Genomic DNA, 24,188 nt, shown 5'->3' with positions numbered 1-24,188 from the left:
TTTTGCTACCAGAGTAGGATTTTTAATGAAGTTTTCCCTGACTCTTTTTTAAAAATCCAAATACAAAACAATACTTATTTAACTTTTGTTTTGGATGTAGCTTGAAAGAGCCAAAATGTGCCTACTTATTTTTAGTGTAAATGACAGTATGCTCTGCGTATTGCTCTACAATTTGGGGTTTTTTGCATAATTATCTTGGAGATATTTTCATTTTAATAAATAACCACCTCAATCTTATTGCTGCACAGTATTTGATAGTGAATGAAATAGTTTTTAATATCCATTCTGCTAGTGATTAGGCACTTAAGTTCTTTCAAATGAATAATGCTTCTATTTGCCTATTCTGTACTTCTATGTATTTCTCTGGAGTGGATACCCCTGAGAAAAGGGGTATATGCATATTAAATTTTAACAGATGCTGATATATTATCCTCCAAAAAGGCTCTAATAGCTTATATTCCCACAAGCAGTATACCCATTTTTCTATGTCATTGATATTTGATATGATCAAGCTTCTTCATTTCAATGAGATTTAGTAAAAACATAGTCCCTTTTAAAGTAAATCTTTTTTGAAACATAATCATGAATACATAGTAATGCACCAGTTAAATGTATAGATAGTTCAATGACTCTTTACAAAGTGAGACTGCCATATAACCTAGTCCATCTCAAGACATCAAGACATGACCAGCTCAGAAACCTCCATTGCACTCCTCCTCAGACCTCTCAAACATAACCACTGTCCTAACTTCTAATAACAAAGTAGTTTTTCTATTTTGAACTTCATTTAAATGAAATCATATAATATGTTCTTTTTGAATCTTGCTTCCTTCTTTTTTTTTTTTTTTCCAGGAAGCAACATGGAGGAAACATGCTTTGCCCACTTGCCCCAGACATAAATTGCTGCGACTCAGGTACTGGCCAGCAATGCCCCTTGTAGACCCAATGCAGAGTTCTAAAGACAAACCAGAGACCGAAAAATTCTGAGCTTTCTTTCCGTATTTGTTAGATTAGCTCAAGTTGTTGTGCAGCAGTACTTAATTCATATTATTGAATTTTATTCATTTAATTTAATTTATTTTATTGCATGAGTATACCATAATAAATGTACATTTTGCTGTTGATGGATAATTGAACTTTTTTCAATTTGGAGCTATTGTAAATAATTCTATGTTATCAATGTTCTCATACAAGTGTTTTGGTAAATATTTATACACAAAAGCATATACTTTGCTGGGTCATAGGATAAGCATATATTTAGCATTTATATAAAGCCCAACAGTAGATGGTCACACCAATTTACACTATCATCAATAGCATATAAGAGATCAATAACCATATCTACTGACTGAAACTCGGCACTGTCAGTCTTGATGGGCACAGTGGCATAACCTGCAATCCCAGCAGCTCAGGAGGTGAGGCAGGAGGATTGTAAGTTCAAAACCAGCCTCAGAAATTTAGTGAGGCCCTAAGGGACTCAGTAAGACCCTGTCTCTAAATAAAATACAAAATGGGTGGGGATGTAGCTCAGTGGTTAAGTGCCCCTGGATTCAATCCTCAGTACAAAAATAAATAAATAAATGAAATTAAATTAAATTAAATAAAAAAGAAAGAAGTCTTTAAAATTTTTAACTGCTCTGAAAGTCATGTAATTGTATCTTAATGTTGTATTCATTTGAAATTTCCTGATTAATAATGATGTTGAGCTGCTCTTAGGTGTTTATTAGTCATTTGCTGCTCTTAGGTGTTTATTTGTCATTTGGATATTGTGATAGCCAGTTTTCTGTTCCTGTTAACCAATTACCTAAGATAGTCAAATTTTAAGAAGAAAAGGTTTATTTTGGCTCACAGTTTTGAAGGTTAGAGTCCATGGTTACTTGGTCCCACTGCCACTGGGCTTGTGACAAGGCAGTACATTATGACAGGGGCACCTGGTAGAGGAAGCTACATCTCACAGTAGCCAGGAAGCAAAGAGAAAGACAGAAAGGGGCAGAATCCCACTATCCCTTACAAGAGCACACCCCGCAATGACCTAACTTCTTCCCCTTGATCCTCACCTCTTAAAGGTCCCACCATCTCACAACAGTACCCCAGGCTTGGGACCAGGCCTTTAATACATGGGCCTTTGGGAACATTACAGATCCAAACTACAGCAGATATCTTCCATTATATTTTAAGAGCTTGGTCAAGTCTTTGGCCAATTTTTTTGGGTTGCTCATGAATTCTTTATATATTTTGGAAACAAATTCTAGAATTTATATATACATACACATAAAAACATATGTGTACATATGTATATATGAATATATTCTATCATTGAGAAGTTTGCCTTTTAACTCTTCTAATAGTGTATTTTTATTACAAGAAGTTCTCTCAGTTTTAATAAAGTATGATTTATGAAGCCTTTCCTTTATCATCAGTGATTTTTCTGTTCAGTTTAGGAAATCTTTGCCTACACCAAGATCATGAGGCAATTATATTATTTTTGTAGAAGTCTGGTCTATTTAAAGCACCCCTTCATGTTTCTCAATATCAAGGTGTATGCATGTATGCACATGAGTCCATGTTTACATCTAATTTGTGTGCAATTTTAGAGATTTAGGAAAGAGGGGAGAAGTGGGGAAAGGCTAGAATTTGTTCTCCATCTGACATCTTGATCCAATATCCTGACTAAATTTCCAAACACACATTGAAATATTTTAATTCCAAACACAAACAGCTGCTGGTATCACATGATCTAATTTGGAAACCTCTGCCTCTGAGGTGATGTCATAATAAACTATCTTAAGACTTGGTCCCCATGTTAAATTGTCATCTGCACGACATATGTGAATAAATTTCATTCTCCTTTAAAATTATTTTTCAGACTTTAATATTAGATCTCAAAATAATTGAAATTTTGTATTACAAGATTTCTACAAACACATAATAATACAATCTTTTTGACTGACTGTAACAAGAAAGAAAAAGAAAAAATAACTTTTCTAAATATTTTTTAAGTGCTAAACTTTGAAAAAAAGGCAAAGAAACTCAAGTGGTCCTAAAATATTATCTCCTTATCACTCAAACCTGAAAGTACTTCAATAAACAGACTCTGTCAACATCAATAAGTTCAGGAATAATCACACCGACTGAGAGTTGCATTATGAATTCTAAACTTTGAAATCTAAAAAGAGTATCCAATGAGATGTACAATAGGAATTTTATAGAAAGAAACTCAATCCTGCAATAAAATAAATTATATTCATAAGAATTAAATCCAAAGAGTTTATCAAAAAATATTTCATGTATATCTAACTTGGCCTATGTGCCATTCTAGGCAAAGGGATACATCATCAAATAAGAGGCAAAACCTCCTACTTTAATATGAATATCTCTCATAGCAGTTCATCACTCAAAGACATAAAAATATGTTTGAGAACGTTAATAACAGTTACATTTAACACTGACTTCAAAACATTAGAAAATCAAGATATTGTCAGAGAATGTGAGCAAGTTTGTGTATCTGAAAATTTATCTGCCTAAGTGATTCACTTGGAAATGGAGCAATTGGTTAGATTTTAAGTAAGTGTACTAGATTCACATAACTTTTAATAAATCTTAATTTATATTCCAAACCAAACAATTGTAATAATCCTGATGTCATGCCTGTGGTAATAGGAAAACACTAGGTTTAGCAGGAGAAAAATTTTTATAATTTAGAGTCCTACTGTCCAATACAATAGCTATTAATTATCTGTAGTTTTTAAACTTTAAATTAATTAAAATTTAAAATAAAAATTCAGCTCCTCAGTCACACAATGCACAGCTCTAGTATGCAATAGCCACACATCGCCTATGGCTACTATATTGAACAGTAAAGATACAGAGTATTTCCAACTTCAATTGGACAGCGCTGTTCTAGAGAATGGAAAGAGGCACACCACTTTTTTGAGAAAACAAAAACATTCTAAAGAGTATCACAAAAAGTGGCATTAACAATAGCAAAAAAAGTTTTCTTCTACTTGGCTCTTTCCATTCCTATATCTTATTTTCTCATCTAGAAAACCTGTTTCTCCGTTTTTAACTCTTTCTCTCTACTCCTCACATTTTTCCCTATTCTGTTTTCTTATTCCTAATCTCCCTTCTGTAACTACTTTTTCTAGGAACAAAAATGCAGTTCACTTTTAATAACATGATGCAATTTTTTAAGTTTAAAAACCATTCTCAACGTTAAAATTTAAGGAGCTGAATGAGCATTATTTCTAATGTGTCTCTCCCCCAAATACTATATTTACAGAAGACTCACAAAAAGGGGGGACGGGTAATGTGATTTTCAGTGTATTTTCCTTCCCGTACTGCCATAAAAAGAGTTTCTCACCTTGGCAGTCCGGGGTGTAAAAGATATGCAACTCTAGTTCCGCCTTCTGGGCTTTCTCTCTACCCAGGAAGGGCTCACTTCTCCAGGACTGCAAGTCCGCAGGGCACTCGGTTCTGTGGCGGGTCTGCCGAACTTCTGCTGTCATCTAGCGGAGAGAACCTGCAAAGGATTCCTTCGGCCCTGGCGGTTGCCAGGCGACGGAGGCAGCGCCTGGCCGGGCCAAAGGAGGAGGGCGCAGACTGAAGGATGCTGAAAGAGCCGTAACAACCCTGTCTCCTATTGGCTGAAGAACTGCTCGCGGTCGCCGTTAGCCAATGAGCGGGTGCATACGGATTACGTCAGACGCTGTGCGTCTCCTCCCATTCAGTTGCGCGTCTGGAGACCGTGGAGGCCCGGGTGGACTCTCCGGCACCTCGGCTGCCCCATGTGTACCCCGCAGTTCTTGATGCTGCCGGTGTTCGTCCTGATGCTCCCTAAGGGCGCCCGGCCTCAGTCCTCTTTTTTCCCATCGGGGGCGGTGCCCACACCTTCAGTCCTGGGGCCAGTGACGCCCGACGAGACCCCCCAGTCCTCTTCGGTGGAGACTGCTACTCCCCAGGACGTGCCTGGGATCTTTACCGTGGATCCTACTCCTCTGACCCCCTCAATGCCTGGGAATAAGACTACAGACCTCTTCCCAGGTAAGGGGAGGGATTATGGGGTGGAAACTACTAAAATTCTGTGGACAAAGTTGCCACAAAGCAGAGTGTGCAGTAGGAAGCGGGCGGGTCGGGGATTTAGCACCTGTTCGATTTTGGGCATCCTCTTCCCACTTTCTCTACTTCTTGTTGCACTTTGACAGTCTTACCGATTTGTATCTGTGACTTGACTCCTGGTGCCTGCGATCTAAATTGCTGCTGCGACAGGGACTGCTATCTTCTCCATCCGAGGACCGTTTTCTCCTTCTGCCTTCCCGGCAGCGTAAGGTGAATCCTAGAGGGAATTGAACCCTAAAATGGGTAATATTTGCAAGTGGAAAGAGTTAGATTTCGTGCCTCCTGCCCCTACTTTCAGTCCTAGGATGTTACCTTGGTTTTTCCCCGGACCTTCCTTTTCTAACTCTCTAGAACAGAGCTGTCCAGTAGAATAGGACCTTGGTATTGCACTGTGACTGCCCAAGGAGCCACTCTTTGGCATTTGAGATGCCAAAATATCTTAGGGACACCCTTCTTTACACCTACCTCTCCCCTCCTAAATATCCTCATCCTCTTTCCTCACAGGTCTTCAAGCTGGGTGTGTGTAGATAACTCTCTAATCTTCAGGAGTAATTCCCCATTTCCTTCAAGAGTTTTTACGGATTCAAATGGAATTAGGCAGTTTTGTGTTCTCGTGAACAACTGTGAGTAGAAACACGTTGACTGTTCTTATCACCTAACATTTTTTGAGAAGTGACTTTGGCTTTTTCATTTCTTCTTTAAATTGTTACTTTTATTCTTTGAATCTCTTTCACTCTCCCTCTCCCTCTGCCCATTCCTCTGCCCTCTTTCTTATTAGAGAATATTTTAAACTTCTTAGGCCCTGTTGATTGTGGATTAGATAATGCATGTGGAACTTAAATTTCAATTCTTTTAAGACTTGTAGCTCATATAATCACTGATAGACTATATCCCCCCACATGCTCAATCTCCACCAAATCGCTCACTGAATTAGCTTCTGAGACATCATAGGCACTGAATAATACTTAAATGAATGTTTTTGACAAGTCTGTGCCAACCTTGTTTTTATTTAATGAAGCAGCAGTATAGGGGAAAGAGCATTAGACTAAAAACTCAGAACTGCCATTTTCCTACCAGTTGCACACCTTGAACAGATCCCTTATTTCTAAGTTTGTTTCTTCAACTATAAGGTGAGAAATTTGTATCACTGCTACTGGGTATGAAAGTATTATCTAACTGTAGAGTTCAATAACTGTAGAGTGCAAGTGGTTATTGGGGTTTTTTAATGAACTTAAAAATTTGCTAGTGATGACTTTATCATTTCTAAAGATATGAAGTTACTATCTTTTTTACATTTCTTTAATGTTCCCACACAAAATAGATCTAAATGTCCCTTGAATCTTCAAAGTCAGCTTAGCCTGATTTTATGTGAATTTTAGAAAAGAAAACAACCAGTTTTTGGTTTAAGAGGACCTGAATTTGGAAGCAGTTATCAAGAGTCCTGTGGCATTTAGATTGTCCTCTCCAAACCTTCTGCTGCCTTCTAAATCCAGATTTATGATCATATGTTAGGACTATTGCCATTGGATCCAACTGGTGCTCCCTACATTTACTTTCTCCTTCTGTCTCCCATACCATCATCCTGCATACAGCTTCTGGACCAGAGTTTCTGAACTTTGTTTCCCCAACAATGCCTGATAAATATGGCTTCTTCGAATAGTAATAGGGGATCATTATATCAATGTACTCTCCCTGAATGAGGCTGGGAAATGGATTCATGTTTAGTATGATGAAGGCAAAAGATTTTTCTTGGTCCTCATTATTTGCCTACCTCTTTCACATATAGGTACCTAGCAAACCCACACAACCATAGAGAATCACTTCCCTAGATTATTTGTTCCATAACACTACATTATGTTGTTTCCTTATTCAGAAACCTCCAATGACTTTCCATTACCTAGTGAATAATGTCCAGCTTCTTTAGCCTGGCAGTTGAGGTTTTATAATATTTAAACCAACTCTTCTTTCCAGGCCTTTCTCCTTCATTCTCTACTTTGATCCTTTATTTTAGCCAAACTCATCTACTCCCTGTCCTCAAGGATATGCCTTGCATTCTTCCCAAGTTTGTTTACTTTTCTCCTTGACTCAATTTTCCTCTTTCTCTTTGCATTTTAAAATCCCTACTTCTGACAAGAATCTTCTCTTGCTCACTGCAGTTGGAAATAATCTCATGTTCCAAAGTTCTAAGCACTCATTAAGGTCATTCCCTTGGAACTTAGAGGATTCCTTGTTTGCTATCAATTTATGTGAATATCACATCACCTAGGTAAATTGTCAGAACCTGGAAAGTGTGAACCCCATCTTTATTTGCCTAAGTCTGTATCTCCTGATAGTGATCAGTAAATGATGCTCTTGGTCAAAGTCTGCATATCTTGACAAAGTGGGAAAAAAACTCTTGCCAGGAGTAAGGAGATCCTGTGCTCTACTCCTAGCTCTACTTTCTGACTGTGTGACCTTTGCAGCTCATTTACCTCTGAGGGTCCAAATTTCCTAATGAGATTGGTTCAGATGGTCTATAGGCTTCCTTCCACATCTGAAAGTACCTTAAACTCTCTTATATATGGTGGCAGACATTTTTAGCAAAAACTCTTATGTATTCTCCTTAAACTATATTTTTTGTATGTATTACCCTTGTTTACCATCGCTACTACCAATATCTGTACACTGAAGCGGAAGACAAAATGTTAATTTTTCTCTTACTGATTTAAGCCATGAAAAATTAGCCAGGTGGATATTTACCATCTCAGCCTATCTCCTTTCTTAGTTTTTCTTTTCATTTTAACTTTTATTTACAAGGATAGAAATAACTACATTTTATGTGAGGTAAATATTTCTTTGATGTGGTTTTCAGGGCATGAGTTCTGAAGGAAATGATAAATAGCTTCTGGAAGCTTCAGGCCCTAGAAGATTTCTGGTCTGTCAGAGTTGGAAGGTGGTCTGCAGGCCGGCAGAATCTGAGTCTCCTGTTTCAGAACAGGGCTTTTTAAAACTCTAATATGCATGTGCATCACCTGGAGATCTTGTCAACATGCAGATTTTAACTCCATAGGTCTGAATGCCTGAGAGTCTGCATTTCTGACAAGTTCCCAACTGATGCGGGCTAGTAAACCATGCACCTTACTTTGAATAGTAAGGATCTAAGAGAGGTATAGATAAATCAGTAGTCCTCAGAATTAAGAGCAACTGAAAAATCAAACAACTCAGATGTGATTATGGAGATTAAAGGTCAAACTTATTTAACATGGAATCCTTATTAGTTTTCAGTGACTTGTTCTTGTTACCTTTTTGATTCTGCTCTAATGACCATAGTCATATGAAGAATGAAACAAGTTTGAACATGTTTTTTCTATGTTCTTTTTTCAAGTTAATAGATAACTTGGAGCTGGGGATATAGCTCATTTGGTAGCGTGCTTGCCTCAGGTGTACAAGGCCCTGGGTTCAATCCCCAGCACCACGAAAAATAGATTACTTGGAGTGGAAATCATCTATCATCTGCTGCCCTCTGAATAGGTATCAGCACCAGGACCTTTTCTTATATCTCTGTTCTGGTTCTGAAGTGCTGTAAAGAGATGACTGCAGGAGCTTGGATAGATTTATACATTGCTATAATAGAAATTATAGAATTATTATAGAAAATACCTTTTTGGGTTATCTGAAATCTTGAATGTAGGAAATATAAGGTAAAAAATAAAGCCAACAAACCCATACACTTCAGAGTTAGAAACATTTTCATTAGAACTCGTCAATTGAACTTTAAAGGATTAACAACAAGAATGGGAAGAAAAGATCAGATATTATCTCTTAAGTTTGCCATGTTCCTATGGAAACAGTACCACTTTGTTACATTAGATATTCATCTGATACAGACCAAATAAAGATCTTATTGAGTTTCCTTTTTTCATCATAAGTTGCTAATCATACACATTCTTGGCAAATAGAGACTTGGAATTGACATTTATTGACTGTATTCTTAACTTAAGTCTTCATACTAAAACAGTAATCCAACGAGCAGGTTACAAATAAATTAGGAGGTATTCAAAATTTGAATTACTATCTCTGAAGGTGGAGGATTGATTTGGAACCTTCTAGGAAATATTCTATAACTAGATCTGGGTTGTGGTAATACCTGTATATGAATTTGTAAAAATTATTTTGAGTTTATGCTTCAGTGCATTTAAACACAAAACTATGAATATTATGCTTCAGTAAAAATATTTTTAAAAATTAGTTATTTGGCATGCAAGATATTTTAAATGTTTTTCTTTTAACTAAACTTCTTTTCTTTTTTTAAAAACATTATAGCAAAATTAAACTATTTCCAGAAGCTCCAAAAGGTCAACACAACCAACTTCCAGGCCCTGGCTGCAGAGTTTGGAGGCGAATCATTCTCTTCAGCATTGCAAACTCAGTTGCCACCACCTTTTTACAGAGTGAGCCTGGGGATAGGGATGGAATTGTTTAGTCTTTCCTCTCATAGTAGAGTATTGGCAGGGTATCTTTGTGATACCTCCCTGCAACAGAAAAACCATTGTCAGCTCTTTTGGAGGACAGTGCCAACCATCTAAATATAAACAAGCCACTGAATTAACCTTTGTTTCTAATTTTTATTTGCTGGAATTCAGTTCAATTTCACTGTGAAGAAAAATCTTCTATATTTTTATCCAGGCTGGGGACCCCATTCTGACTTACTTCCCCAAGTGGTCTGTAATAAGTTTGCTGAGGCAGCCTGCAGGAGTGGGAGCTGGGGGACTCTGTGCCAAGAGCAATCCTGCAGGTGAGTCTAGGGCAGAAGTACCAGCCTTATTGCTCAGTTCAAAACAGGCTTTCTCATTTTCCACTGCCTTATTTCTTTGTGTCCTAAGGTTTCCTAGAGAGTAAAAGTACAACCTGCACTCGTTTTTTCAAAAACCTGGCAAGTAGCTGTACCTTAGATCCAGCACTGGATGCTGCCTCTTACTATAACTTCACAGTCCTGAAGGTGGGTCCCTCTCTCCCCACTCTCTCACCATCATCTGAAGAAATATGAAAGAAAATAGGGATATATACCCATAAGACAACATTATCACCCTCCTGGCTAGTGGAATTTGCTTGGGAGGATAAGAGGAGGTGACATCTTATTATTTCACTAAACTTCTTACTATTCAGTAGAGCTCTGTCAGGGTAGGTAAGTATTGTAATCTATCCTACCTCCCATCTAGCTGTATTCCCTGTTATTTTAATATAAAGGAGAGTCAAGTGGGAGGGAGTAAGCAAATCATTCTAATATGTTGGTCTTCCCCAACCCCTCAATCAGTCTATTGATGATAATATGAAACTGCAAGGTCTGTATGTGTACACGTGTGTCTTCATTGTTCACTTTTTCTAGATTCCAAGAGGTATGACTGATCTACAAAATATAAAGGTATGGTGCCATTCAACAGGAAATGTAATGGTGGAAGAAAATGTAACCTTGATGTATCACAATCAAGTTTTTATCTAAAATGGTGCTTTCAAGCAGAGCATGGTGGCACAATCCTATAATCCTAGCCACTGGGGAGGCTGAGGCAGGAGAATTACAAGTTCAAGGCCATCAAGGGAAACCATACTACATACAAAAAAGAATTTTAAACAGTGCTTTCCAATGAGTGGTCAATATGGTTAATAGCTTCTTATGAAGTAAAGACTGATGAGGTGTTAAATAAGTCTGGAAAACACTGACTTAAAGTTAAATACTACATTTGGGGTTGGCTTTTTGGGGTCTTTTAACAGGGAAGAGGGCCTCAGTATCCGGAGGGAGTGTCTGATAGGATATTCCTAAAACTTGTATCCTTATTTTATATCTCACAAAATTAGTGTTTTGAGAAATGTTTTTTTAAATGTTCTGTCTTGGAGTGACTTGAACTTAAGTTATAGGCTGGCAGTGGAAGGAGAGAGAAAAGGGATGCTCAAGGGGAAGGAAAAAAATACTCATTTTAGCATGATATGTAGCTAAAAGAAAAAAATGTGTCTTTCAATTTAAGTTGATTTGCTTCTTTCTCTTGCTAGTTCCAGGTTCCTGTAACACTTGTTTCACAGGCCAGTCCTCCCCTGTTGGTTGGAAACACTTGTCAGAATGCTGTTTCCCAGGTTAGATGCTGGACTGATGATGTATGTTGACCAACATTGCCAGAGGTGCCTAATCTTGCATTAATTGCCAGACTGACCCCACCTGAATTTTTGTGCATTACCCAAAATTTAACATGTCAAGAGATGAGCCCAGTTCTTCCCTACCATTATTCAGTGATGTTCCTTACCACTATCCTCCAGTATTTCAGGTTCAGAACTTTTAAATTATTTCTTTTTTTTTTTTTTTTTTTTGCAGTGCTGGGGATTGAACCCAGGGCCTTGTGCTTACAAGGCAAACACTCTACCAACTGAGCTATATCCCCAGCCCTGCTGTGATTATAGACATCTGCTGCTGTACCTGGCTCCCAACTACTATTCTTATTTATAGTCAGATTTTGTAGGAACCAAGTAACTCAGTTTCTGTTCAGTGCTCCCCTCTGCCTCTGCTTCTAGTACTTGGCCAAAATCAAAACTTATTTTTCTTAAACTGACCCTTTCTAAGAACTCTTTTAAAAAGTTCTATTCAGTCTCTCTTTGTATGCAAATGTAATTAATATAAAATCCTCTTATTTTTTCATGGTATTTGTGTTTGGCATGCTTAAGATTACTTTTTCAGTTGCTTATTCAGTTTGAATAAAATAGGTATACATAGAAAATCTTCTGCCCTAAACATAGTCAGACCAATAACTATCTTATTAATTGATTCTTTTGCATTCCAGGTCATCTATGATATAGAGACCAATGGGACCTTTGGAATCCAGAAGGTTTCTGTCAGTTTTGGACAAACCAGCCTGACTGTTAAGCCAGATATTTCCTTACAGCAAGAATTCATCATTCACTTCAGGGTTAGAGCCCTTCTCTATAGGGGACTGTGAGGGAAGAATGGTCAGGTTAGAAATAATCCTCTGCTTCTATAATGTATGTTAAATAGAATAAGAATAGGAAAACCTTGTTCAATCTGTTGATTGAGGCTTTCACATTAAATATTTCTTAATTTAACTAGAAGAGATGGTATTCAACATATTTAACAACTTTCCTCTGATTCTCTGTCTGATGCCCAGCAAAGCAGTACTCAAGTCAGAACTCTTTGTTTTAAATAGTCATTTTGAATCATGAACTCAGCATCCTTTTAACAAGGTTTTCTCATATTTCCAAACATTTCATCATTTTATTTCCCACTACATTTAAGTTTCTAGTCTTGATCACCATCTTTTGGCTTGCTTCACTTCTCTCTTCTCTTTGAATCTGGCAGAGTTCTTTACCCTGTGGTCAACCAAGTCATGTGTTTCTCACAATTCATTCCTGGAACATCTATAGTTCATTGAAATAATTTTAAAATTACTTCTAAATTCCTCTGAGTATAGGTAGGATGAATAGATCCCTAAATAATAATGGTGCTGGGTACGATGTTGCACACCTGGATTCCCAGCAGCTTGGGAAACTGAGGCATGAGGATCACAAGTTCAAAGCTACCCTCAACAACTTAGCAAGGCCCTAAGCAATTCAGTGAAACCCCGTCTCAAAAACTAAAAAGGGCCAGGGGTCTTGCTCAGTGGTTAAGCACCCTTGGATTCAATTCCCGATGCCAAAAAATAATAATGGTAAGAGTAATTTTTGAGAAATGGAGTTGAGGAATCCTTGGTAGGTCCTTGTTTGTAATCCTTGGTAAAATTAATTTATAGTGAATTTCAGTACTTGGATCACTCATTTTATTTTAGTGAAAAATAAATAAAGGAGACACTGGAATATAAATTGCAAAATGGTCTGTAGAAGGAAACCAGATTGTTCAGTGCAGTTCATTTATTGCATTGCCTTAAGGAAAGATACGAAGCTAGGCAGTGGAAGATGGAAAAGCATACTTTTCACAATAATTGACTTTTCTTTCCTTCTGCAGGCCTCTCAACAGAGCATATCTACTACTCTTACTGGTCCTAGAAGTGGGAATCCAGGCTATATTGTTGGGAAGCCACTCTTGGTTCTAAGTGGTGATACAAGTCACTCAGTATCCTTTTTGGAGCTGGGTGGCCTGTTGCAGCTTAACAGGAAATGCTCCAGTGGCTGATCTTGTGAATTTTCCAATTCTCAAGGTTCCTTCAATTTTAGGTATTCACCAATTTTTTACTCAACAATTAATACACTGTGTTCCCAATTGCCAATGCTACCAAAGGTTTTAAAACTTCCATTAGATGTCTCATGGTGAGAATTACATTAATTTTTGCTCATTTTGATTAGATATATATATATACCAATAATATGGTTAACTCTTTTTGGAAAAAGAATAATTACGTGTGTTTTTTAATTACTGGAGGATAAAAGCACAAATTTATAACAAATGATATCCTGATACTAATAAAATTCAAATAGTGTTAAGGGAACAATAGAAGCATACATTTTCCAATCCTGCATATATCAATTCCTATTTTCCATTATGATCTCCTTGACCATCACTTTTGTACCTCAGATGACCCTCTTGCAGAGCCAAGGATATGGAACTTGCTCTGTTAAGAGACATGAAGTACAGTTTGGAGTGAATGCAATATCTGGATGCAAGTTCAGGTAATTCTTTACATCTGTAACATTTCCCACAATTTTGTCTCTGCTTGTAGGGAATATGTTGGATGGTAACTTATTAATATTTTAAATGACAGTTCGGGATAATACTAGTTAGAAATAGTCTTTAAATCTAAATAATACTATATTGCTAAGACTTTACTGATAATCCTAATGCTTACCAAGTGTTGTTTCCTCTAATCTATTTTATAATACTATTTCTAATGTTTGGATTCATATACTAATATGGTTACATGTTAGCATTGAACTCCAGCCTCAGTGGTGTTTAATTACAGGCTGATGGAGGCAGACTGCAGCCGCTTGCAGCAGGAGATTTATCAGACCCTTCATGGAAAGCCCACACCAGAGCATGTTGCCATCTTTGGTAATGCTGACCCAGCCCAGAAAGGAGGGTGGACCAGGATCCTCAACAGGAGTTGCAATGTTTTGGTAAGGAGAGAAATCTGACAGTGACTTGTTTTCCTACTTTGTAAGTTATGAAAAGTAAGGTTAAAATCAGCCTTGTTTACATAGATAATGTGTTTGTCACACAGAAAGAGTGTAAGAAAGTATACTTATTTGAAGTCATTATTTCAGGTTAGTTTACACCTAACTTATTTTCTTTACTTAGAAAAAATTTGAAGGTAGAAAACTAGAGATTTTCCGTGGTTCAAAATCATACCATATATTTAAAATTTCCTCTTATATTCTTAAATAGTTGGTTAGTACAACTTCTTTCATGAGGTTGAAATTGAGCTCTTTCTGTTGTGGTTATAAAAATTTACATTTTGTCGGGTGAGGTGGCACATGCCTGTAATCCCAGTGATTTGGGAGACTGTGGCAGGAGGATTGCGAGTTCAAAGCCATCCTCAGCAAAAGCAAGGCACAAAGCAACTCAGTGAGACCCTGTCTCTAAATAAAATACAAAATAGGGCTGGGGATATGGCTCAGTGGTCAGGTGCCCCGAGTTCAGTCCCCAGTACCCGCCCCCTCAAATTTACATTTTTATATTTGCATAAAAATATATTAATATGTTAAAATTGAAACCATATAAAATCATGTTTTTCCTGCATCTTTCAATGAATTCTCCTAGAGTACTGCCTTAATGTGTGCCATATTTCTACTCTAGAAATTTCATGGTTCTCTGATGTCTTCAAAACAGACTGCTTGAATGAACTTCATGATCTACATCTAATGTGTCTTTTTTAAAAAGATATTTTTGTGGTTTTAGATGGACATAATACCTTTATTTCTTTTTTATGTGATGCTGAGGATTGAACCCTGTGCCCAACACATGTGAGGCAAGCACTGTACTACTGAGCTACAATCCTGCCCCTGATGTGTCTTTAATCTTTCACTGCTTCTGTGTTCAAATCCTTGACTTCAGCCAAGTGGTCTGAGGCCATTGCCTCACACATGCTTGGCACATAGGAGATACTTAGTAACTATCATTTAAATTAATTACCAACTCTCCCTCTACATGGCATTATGTTTTAGCTGTATGCCTTTTTAAATTTTTTCTTTTTAATAAACATGTAATAATTGTACAGATTTATGGAATATAATGTGATATTTCAATACATGTTACAGTGTGTACTGATCAAATCAGGGTAATCAGCATTTTCACATCCTTTCTTGATGTTTGAAGCCTTTGAGCTCCTCTTTTCATGTTCCTCATAAATATATAATAGGTTATTGTAAACTATAGATACCTACCATGCTATAGAACACTAGAAATTAGTCCTCCTTTTTAACTATTTTGGTATTGGTCTAACCTTCCTCTCTGCATCCACCCTTCTTAGTCTCTAGTAATCACTATTCCATTCTCTTCTGTTTTAAGATCAACTTTTGTAGCTTCCACACATGAACCAGAATATGTGGTTCATATTTGTCTGGCTTATTTCCCATAACATAATATCCTTTAATTCTTTATTCACCCATCAATGAATACCTCAGTTAATTCCTTATCTTGGCTATTGCAAATAATATTGTAGTAAACATGGGAGTGCAGGATTGTTTGATATGTAGATTTCATTTTCTTTGAATATACCCAGAATTGAGATGTCTAGACCATATACATATCTACTTTTAGTTTTTTGAGGAACCTCCATACTATACGTCACAGTAGCTTTAATAATTCACATTCCCAACAACAGTGTAAAAGAGTTTCCCTTTCCCTACATTCTTGCCAGCATTTTTGTTTTCGTGAGTGTTTTTTTTGGGGGGCGGGGGGATGTGAGGCCTTTTTTTTAATACTAGCCATTCTAACTGGGATGAGATGGTATCCCATTGTGGTTTTGATTCACATTTCCATGATAGCTAGTGGCATTGAGTATATTTTCATATACTTATTAGCATTTCTATTTCTTTTGAGAAACTTCTGTTTAGATCTTTTGCCCATTTTTAATCAGATTATTTATTTTCATGAGTTCCTTATACATTGTTTCTTTGATTATGCAGAAGCTTCTTAGTTTAATATAATCCCATTTGTCTCTTTTTGTTTTTGTTGATTGTGCTCATACCAGTGTCTTGAAGTGTTTCCCATTTGCTTCTAGTAGTTTCATAGTTTCAGATCTAACATTTAAGTCTGATCCATCTTAAGTTGGCTTTTGTATAAGGTGAGAGATATCAAATTTCATTATTCTGCATATGAATATCCAGTGTATGTTCTTGGCACCTTTGTGGAAAATTATTTGTTTGTAGATAGGTGGATTTATTTCTGAATCTCATTCTGTTCTATTGATCTATGTATCAATTTTTATACCAGCCACACTGTCTTTCTTACTATAACCCTGTAGTAGTATATCTTGAAATTGGTATAGTGATGCTTCCAGCTTTGTTCTTTTTGTTCAAGTCGCTTTGGCTCTTGAGGTGTTTTGTGCTTATAAAAATTTTAGGAATTTTTGTAAATCTATGAAGAACATCATTGTTTTTGTTTTTGTGGAGGTTTTTGTTTTTGTTACGTTGTTGTTGTTGTTGTTGTTGTTTTGGTTTTGTCTTTTTTCTTTCTTTCTTTCTCTTTTTGTTACTAGGGATTGGACACAGAGCCCTTTACCACTGAACTACATCCCCAGCCCATTTTTTATTTTTTATTTTGAGACAGGGTCTTGCTAAGTTGCTCAAGACTTCCCTAAGTTGCTGAGGCTAGCCTCGAATTTGCAGTCCTCCTGCCTCAGCTTCCCTAGTTACTGGGATTGTAAGCATGTGCTACCAGGTGTAGACCCTTTGGTATTTTGATAGAGATTGCATCAAATCTGTAAATCACTTTCAGCGACATGAACATTTTAACAGCATTAATTTTTCCAATCTATGAATGTGGGGAAGTCTTTTCATTTTTGTGAGTCATTTTCAATGTCCTTCATCAATGTTTTATAGTTTTTATTGTAGAAGTCATTGCTTCCTTGGTTGAATTTATCCCTAATATTTTAATTTTTTTGTAGATACTATGAATGGGATTGTTTTCTCAACTTTTTCTTAGTAAGTCTGTTATTGGCATATAAATATGCTACTGATTTTGGTATATTAATTTTGTATGCTGCAACTTTACTGAATTTGTTCACTAATTCTAACAGTCTTTTGATGGAGTCTTTAAATTTTTCTGTTTACAGACTCAAGTGTCTGAAAGCAAGGATAATTTTACTTTCTCTATTCCTATTTGTAGGACTTCTGTATCTTTGTTTCAAATTATTCTGGCTAAGACGTTTGGTATTGTATTGAGTAACGATAGTAAAAGTAGACATCCTTGTTTTAATCCAGGTTTAGGAAAAATGCTTTTGACTTTTCCCTGTTCACTGTGATGTTGGCTATGGGTTTTTCATATGTAGCCTTTCTTATACTGAGGTACTTTCCATCAATATCTAATTTGTTGAGCGTTTTTGTCAAAAAGGGATGTTGAATTTTATCAAATGCTTTTTCTGCATCTATCAAGATGATTGTATGGGTTTTGTCTTTAATTCCATTGATGTGATATATTCCATTGACTTTCATATGTTGAACCATCCTTGTGTCCATAGGATAAATCTCATTTAATCATGGATATGGTCCTTTTGATTTGCTCTTGGATTCAATTTACTAAGTTTTTTAAATGAGAATTTTTGCATCTGTGTTCACCAGGGATATTGGTGTATAATTTTCTTTTTTTATTGTGTTTTTATCTGATTTGGCATCAAGGTAATACTGGGTGAGTTTAGAAGGGCTCTCTTCCCTTCGATTTTTTGTAATAAATTAAAAAGAACTGATGTTAGTTCCTTTTAAAAAGTTGATAGAATTCAGCAGTGAGATTGTATCTTTGTTAAGAGACTTTTTAATTACTGATTCAATCTCTTTATTCATTATTGGACTGTTCATGTTTTCATTATCTTCATGGTTCAATTTTGGTTGTTTATATGTGTCCAAAAGATTATCATTTCTTTAGGCTTTACCATTTGTTGATGTATAGTTAAATGTCTTTTGTATGTCTGTGTATCAGTTGTAATTTTCGTCTCCTTTTTTGTCTCTATTTCTATTTATCTGGATTCTCTCTCTCTCTCTTTGTTAGCCTAGTGAAAGGCTTGCCAATTTTTTTTATCTTCTAAAAATAATCAACTTTTCATTTTGTTGATCTTTTATATTGTTTTTTGGTCTATCTTTCATTTCTGTATCTGTTCTAGTCTTTGTTTTATCTTTCCATTTAGTACTTTGGGGTTTGGTTTGTTATTATATCTCTAGTTCCTTGAGTTGTATCATGAGGTTGTTTTTTGAAATCTTTCTGCTTTTTTTTATTTTGACACTTATTGCTATAAATTTTCCTCTTCGTACTGCTTTTACTCTATCCCATAAATTTTGGTACATGTATTTCCATCTTAATTTGCTTCAGTAAATTTTTTAATTCCCTCTTAATTTCTTCAGTGGACCCATTTTTGTTCAATAGCATGTTGATACATGTATCTTCTAGTAAGACAGTTTCTAAAGTTCCTCTTGTTGGGTTCTAGGTTTATTCCATTGGAGTCAGAGACAATATATAATATGATTTTAGTATTTTTTTAATTCATAGAGATTTATTTTGTGTCCTAACACATAGTCTGTGCTGAAGACTGTTCTATGTAGTTGAATACCTTTTTATATGCCCTCTTTCTATCCAAATTGGTCTGTTCCTCCTGGTTGCATGTTATTCATCTTGCTTCCACAAAGCCATTCCCAGCCAGAAATGGCTTTCTTCTAACATTTCACAACACTGAGTATGCATCACTCACTGAGCATTTCTTTTTTTTTTTTTTTTTTTTTTTTTTTTTTTATGGTGCTGGGGATCGAACCCACGGCCTTGTGCTTGCAAGGCAAGCACTCTACGGACTGAGCTATCTCCCCAGCCCGCATTTCTTATATCCATTGCATAATTTATTAATTTATTAGTTATTTCCATTTTCAAAGATAATTTTTAAGATTAAGAACAATATTATTGTCTATTGTGAACTTTTTTGTGGTTACTCTAAGCCATACTGTTTTCTGTATTATTCTATAATGCTTAAGAAACAGTGGCTACTTAATGAATGTTGACTGACTATAGACAGGCATCAGGTCATTCAGGCATTTGTTTTTTTACCTTCTGCAGGCTATGAATTGTACTTCCTGCTGTTTCATACCTGTTTCCTTGGAGATCCAGGTATTGTGGGCATATGTAGGCCTTCAGTCCAATCCACAAGCTCAAGTGTCAGGAACCAGATTCCTATACCAATGCAAAACCATACAGGTAAGTCATGACTCATAAGAGAGACCACATACCTTGTGAAGTATAGATTGACTTAGTAAGCTATTTGATGAGGTTTTTTTTTTTTTTTTTAACTTCTGAGAGTCAATTTATATTACCAAACAATGTTTGTTTAGAATGAACTGACAACAATTAATTTTCAAATCTATCCTCCCCACCTGGTTACCAAAATTAACATTTTGTCAGGGTGAATGCAACTTACATCCATTTTTCGACAATTTTTTTTTTTTTAATTCTGGTCCCCAGATTACAGCCACTCTTTTATCTAGATATTTTAGCTAGTATATTTTTCAAGTAGTTAACAGATGTTAACAAGTTAGTTTTTCTCTCGACAAAACCACACTTTAACAGTTATTCAATATGCCTGGCCTAAGTGGGTAACTGTTGAAAGTTTCAACTGTGCTTCAGTCATGCATAACTGAGGAAACATTACCTATTCCAATGATAAAGTAAATTGTCAAAACTTATTAAGAGGTGGTATGGTATATACTAAAGAAATGTAAAGGCGACTTAAGGAATTTGCAAAAGTAATTTTGATTACATAAAAATTTTAACTTTATAGACTAAAATGAGAAGCTTATCTCCATGAAAGATGCCATGCCCCTCTAAAAGCCTAAGGAGTTATGAAGCAGTAGTGTTATATCAAAAAAGTTAATTACATGCAAGCATTTCCTTCTATAGTAAAGATAACTTTATCATCTATATAGAATGATTTTATTTTTCCTCTTCAATCTTCAAAGGAAATTTTCTCCTGAAATCTCATAAACATACTTACTTTTTCCTTATGCATTTAAGATTATTTGTTCTTCACTTTAAATTATTTCTCTATCCATACAGACTTGTCTCTCAGAACTTCCTGTGGAATTTTTTCTCAGAATAGCGATAGCTTATTCAAAGAAAGCTGGCATCCATATTTCAAAGCTTCGAAGAAAAAAGTTATACTTGCAGAGTATATATATTCTGAGATTCTTCTTCCTACCCCACTGATCACCCTTTGAAAGCTCATAGTTGATAATGTTTTTTTTTTTTTCTTTTTTCTGCGGTGCTGGGGATTGAACCCAGGGCCTTGTGCTTACAGGGCAGGCACTCTACCAACTGAGCTATATCCCCAGCCCGATAATGGTCTCACATAGACTGTCAGTCAGCTTATGTACCTGAAGTGATGGCCTAAAAGTAAACCAGAGTTAGGAACTGGCAGCCTAAGGCTATAGTTACCTGGTAGACTTGTTTTGTTTGGCTCACAAAGTGGTTTTTGTTGTTGTTATTTTAATTTGTACCAACATGTAAAAATCAGGAGACATCCAGATTTCTGACTTTCCTTGATAAATCTGACAGTAGACCCTAAAATATTCCCGCATGGCATAAAATCTTCTCTCTGAATCATAATGTCTAATTTCTTTTAAATAGTGTATCCCACTGTCTTCATGCACACATTTCACATGCCTACTCTTGCCCTTTCACCTCCCATTCAGGTTATCTACTTGGGCTGCCAAGCATTGGGCTTTTTGAACCTTGAAATCAAGCTGCTAGATAAATCATTTGTACATGATTTTTCATCATATAGTTGTGGCTTTAGAAACACTTTAAATTCCTTTTACTATAGAATATGAACTAGCAAATTTGGGGAGAGTTCCTAAGGGTAAACTGTAAAGTAGGGGAAAATTTAAGCAAAAAACTGTAGGTTTCCCTGTTTTCTTATATGATAAAATAAAAGCTAGATGTTTATTGGACCCTGAGAGGTTCTTTTGGTAGTACCTTTATGTTTCTTATAAGGTTCAAATTCTCACAAATACAAATTAAATAGCTTTACTTATATGGTACTCTACTGCTTATAATTTTATATAAAGTAGGTCTTTAAAGAGATCTTTAAGCTTGGGGATTGATAAAATACTTCAGTCACGTGTCTGCATATAAACTTTTTTTTAATTTAAAAAATAACTAGTTTTGTAGAATATTCCATAGCAATTTGAATTTAAACAAGTGAGTATAAAGAATAGTATAGCATCATAGAACAGAGGCTCCAAACCTATCTAAAATTTTAATATTCAATTCATGTTTATCAAGCGAATCATCTGGTTTTTAGATTTTCTAGGAGACCTATTGCCTGAGGTTGATGTGGTAAGCATGGGCTTTGAGTCAGAACTAGGTCTAAATCAAGGTATATTACTTCTTTAAATTTGTACTCTTTTCTAAAAAATAGAGGAAAATTGATGATATTCATTTGGTTTCTTATAAAACATTTTGCATAGTTCCTGACACAGTGAATACTCAGTATATATTGATCATCATATAATCATTATTATTTTTATCATTATAACCTTTTTTGTTCCAAGCTTCCATAGAAATGTCATGTAAAGGAGGTTTGAGACAAAACCGAAAAAAGCAGGTATTAGAGCAGCAGTTCTCAGTTTTGTTGGCTGTCACCTATAGTAAGAAATGTGTTTTACATCTTGACCCAGATTATAGTACACATAAATATAAAACTGAAGTAGCATTTTATAAAACAATACTTTTATTGTATACAGTGCACTCTGTGATATTTTCTATTCTATATTAATTTATTGCATTGTTTTTGTTTTCGTTTTCCCATATACAATTTGCAATTTGAAAAACACTTTCAGAAAATTCATTGCTGACCAGATTGCGAAGATAAAATGTGTCTTTTATTCATCATGATTGAAAGTTGGCTGTGTTTTATACTTCAGTCAAATATCAAATGCTAGAGAAACTGCTGACCTAGCTACCTGTCAGATTTAGTGGTTTTTAATTTTATGAAACCCATTGAGAAGCCATTGATAGTTACTGACTTACTAGAAAAATACATACACAACACTCCCTTCAAGGAATTTATCTATGTCCTGAAGCCAATCTAAGAACCTCTAACATAATCACATAATTAAACAGGCAGTATACTAAGGAAAGATAAGGAACACAAATCAAAATACTTGGGCTCTGGAGATATAGCTCAGTTGGTAGAATGCTTGTTTTGCATGCACAAAGCCCTGGGTTCAATTCCTGGTGCTACCAAAACAAAAAATAAAATAAAAAATAAATAAAAATAATTTAAGAATATTTCCACATCAGATATTAGAAATAATTGCTACAGGAGAAAGGATTAAGAAGTGGCTGGCTTGGTAAGAAGGCATTCTGTTTCTCCCTTCTGGAGACTTCATCACCATGACTGTCAGTAGTTTCTGTCTTTAACGTCTTTCCTTTTCAGCATCAATCAGTCACTATTTACCATTATCTCATTTCATGAGTCATTAGATCATAAAAGTACTTTGCCCCCTTCCATAGTTCTTTTTTTTAATAAGCTGTGGAGAAGAAACTCACCTAGATTATTGGGTTGTTTTTAAAGAACTTTTTAAAGTTTGCTCAGTGTTCCATATGTTAAGTATATAACCACTTGAAATCTTTTCCTGATACATGATCATTCATTCTTTAACTTGTTCCCTATGACTCATTTGAAAATCTTGATAACTTCATTGACACTCACTTTAAAATAAGTAAGGAAATTTAAAATTTTTATTGACTGCTCTCTCAAACATGTTTGTTCCTAAGGAAAAAAATGGAGAAGTAATATGTACCTTCCCTGGAAAATATTATATATAAATAATTTATTAATTATTTTCCAGAGATGATTATTCTCCTTAATTTAACTTTCTTTAAATCAATAGTTCTCCAAATCATAGTGTTAATGCCAGAAGTCAGGTGACTTCTTAAAAATAATGTGCTTATTTGAAGAAAAATTTCCTTTACATGGGCCTTTACAAAATTATTTATATTTAAAGAAATTCTAATGAGTCTAATAAAAATCACCATATCTGATTGTAAAAGAGACTTGTAGAGATAACAGATATGTTTCAAGTTTCCAGGTGGAGTCTAATTGGACAATTTAAAGCACATTTTGGGATACTTGGGGAAACCTGGATGTGGATTATATTTTAGAGGGATTAAAAAATGTTATTAACATGAAAAGGTAGAGGTTACTTTTCTCCAGAGGAAGATTACAGAATATCCTGCATGGTATAATCTCATATGGCTAAAATGTAAATGTAGGTAATTGTATATATAGATACAGATATTAATAATGGTATAAATGATAGAAATAAAATATTTGTATGTCTTGTTTTTACTTATCTGTATTCTTTAACTCTACAATTTAGTTTGCACTTAAAATTACACTTTCTTAAAGTTATAAGGAAACAGCTAAAAATAACTAGATGTTATTCTAAAAATGAATCTATTCAGATTCATTTGCAATAGCATGACAAAACATAAACTAGGAACATTTAAGCAAAAACGAATGCAAGACGTCTTTGCTATAAAACATTAGTGAGAGAAATTAAAGGGATCTAAATAAATGTTTAGTGAGAAGACTCAACATAGGATGTCTGTCCTCAGATGAGTGTACAGATGAGATGAAAACCCAATAAAATCCCAGCAGGCTTTTTGTAGAATTTCACAATCTGATTCCAAAATTTACATGGAAATTCAAGACTTACTCAAGACTTTAAAACTTACCCTGATTCTCAGACGATGTGGTATTCTAGTTTAACAGTAGACAAATAGATCAATAGGACAAACTGAGGAATCCAAAATTAGATCCACAAATCAATCCAGTGTGAAAAGGAAAAGAAGTTTAGCAGTCAGTGCTCAAATAACTGGATAAAACTGGAATTACTGGGTGGACTTA

General features: G+C 35.4%; 1 protein-coding gene across 2 annotated transcripts in view; it reads left to right on the top strand.

Moving 5' to 3' along the window:
- Window positions 1-4,743: 4,743 nt before the first annotated feature.
- The window catches only part of Tctn3 (tectonic family member 3), a 31,682-nt gene continuing 12,237 nt past the window's right edge, over window positions 4,744-24,188 (top strand). For both annotated transcript variants that reach the window (XR_007108814.1, XM_047553651.1), the window contains exons 1-13: window positions 4,744-5,040; window positions 5,202-5,325; window positions 5,620-5,738; window positions 9,418-9,545; window positions 9,781-9,889; window positions 9,978-10,093; window positions 10,481-10,516; window positions 11,140-11,220; window positions 11,919-12,044; window positions 13,094-13,201; window positions 13,661-13,755; window positions 14,046-14,199; window positions 19,337-19,474. Coding sequence is in view for 1 of the 2 variants with exons in the window: in XM_047553651.1 (XP_047409607.1) it covers window positions 4,785-5,040; window positions 5,202-5,325; window positions 5,620-5,738; window positions 9,418-9,545; window positions 9,781-9,889; window positions 9,978-10,093; window positions 10,481-10,516; window positions 11,140-11,220; window positions 11,919-12,044; window positions 13,094-13,201; window positions 13,661-13,755; window positions 14,046-14,199; window positions 19,337-19,474 (1,590 nt within the window). In the remaining variant the exon portion in view is untranslated. The remainder of the gene's footprint in view (window positions 5,041-5,201; window positions 5,326-5,619; window positions 5,739-9,417; window positions 9,546-9,780; window positions 9,890-9,977; window positions 10,094-10,480; window positions 10,517-11,139; window positions 11,221-11,918; window positions 12,045-13,093; window positions 13,202-13,660; window positions 13,756-14,045; window positions 14,200-19,336; window positions 19,475-24,188) is intronic.

This window comes from Sciurus carolinensis, chromosome 5, assembly GCF_902686445.1.
Source record: "Sciurus carolinensis chromosome 5, mSciCar1.2, whole genome shotgun sequence".
Lineage (NCBI taxonomy): Eukaryota > Metazoa > Chordata > Mammalia > Rodentia > Sciuridae > Sciurus > Sciurus carolinensis.
Note: the sequence above shows the minus strand (reverse complement) of the source record. Positions and strands in the feature narration are given on the sequence as shown.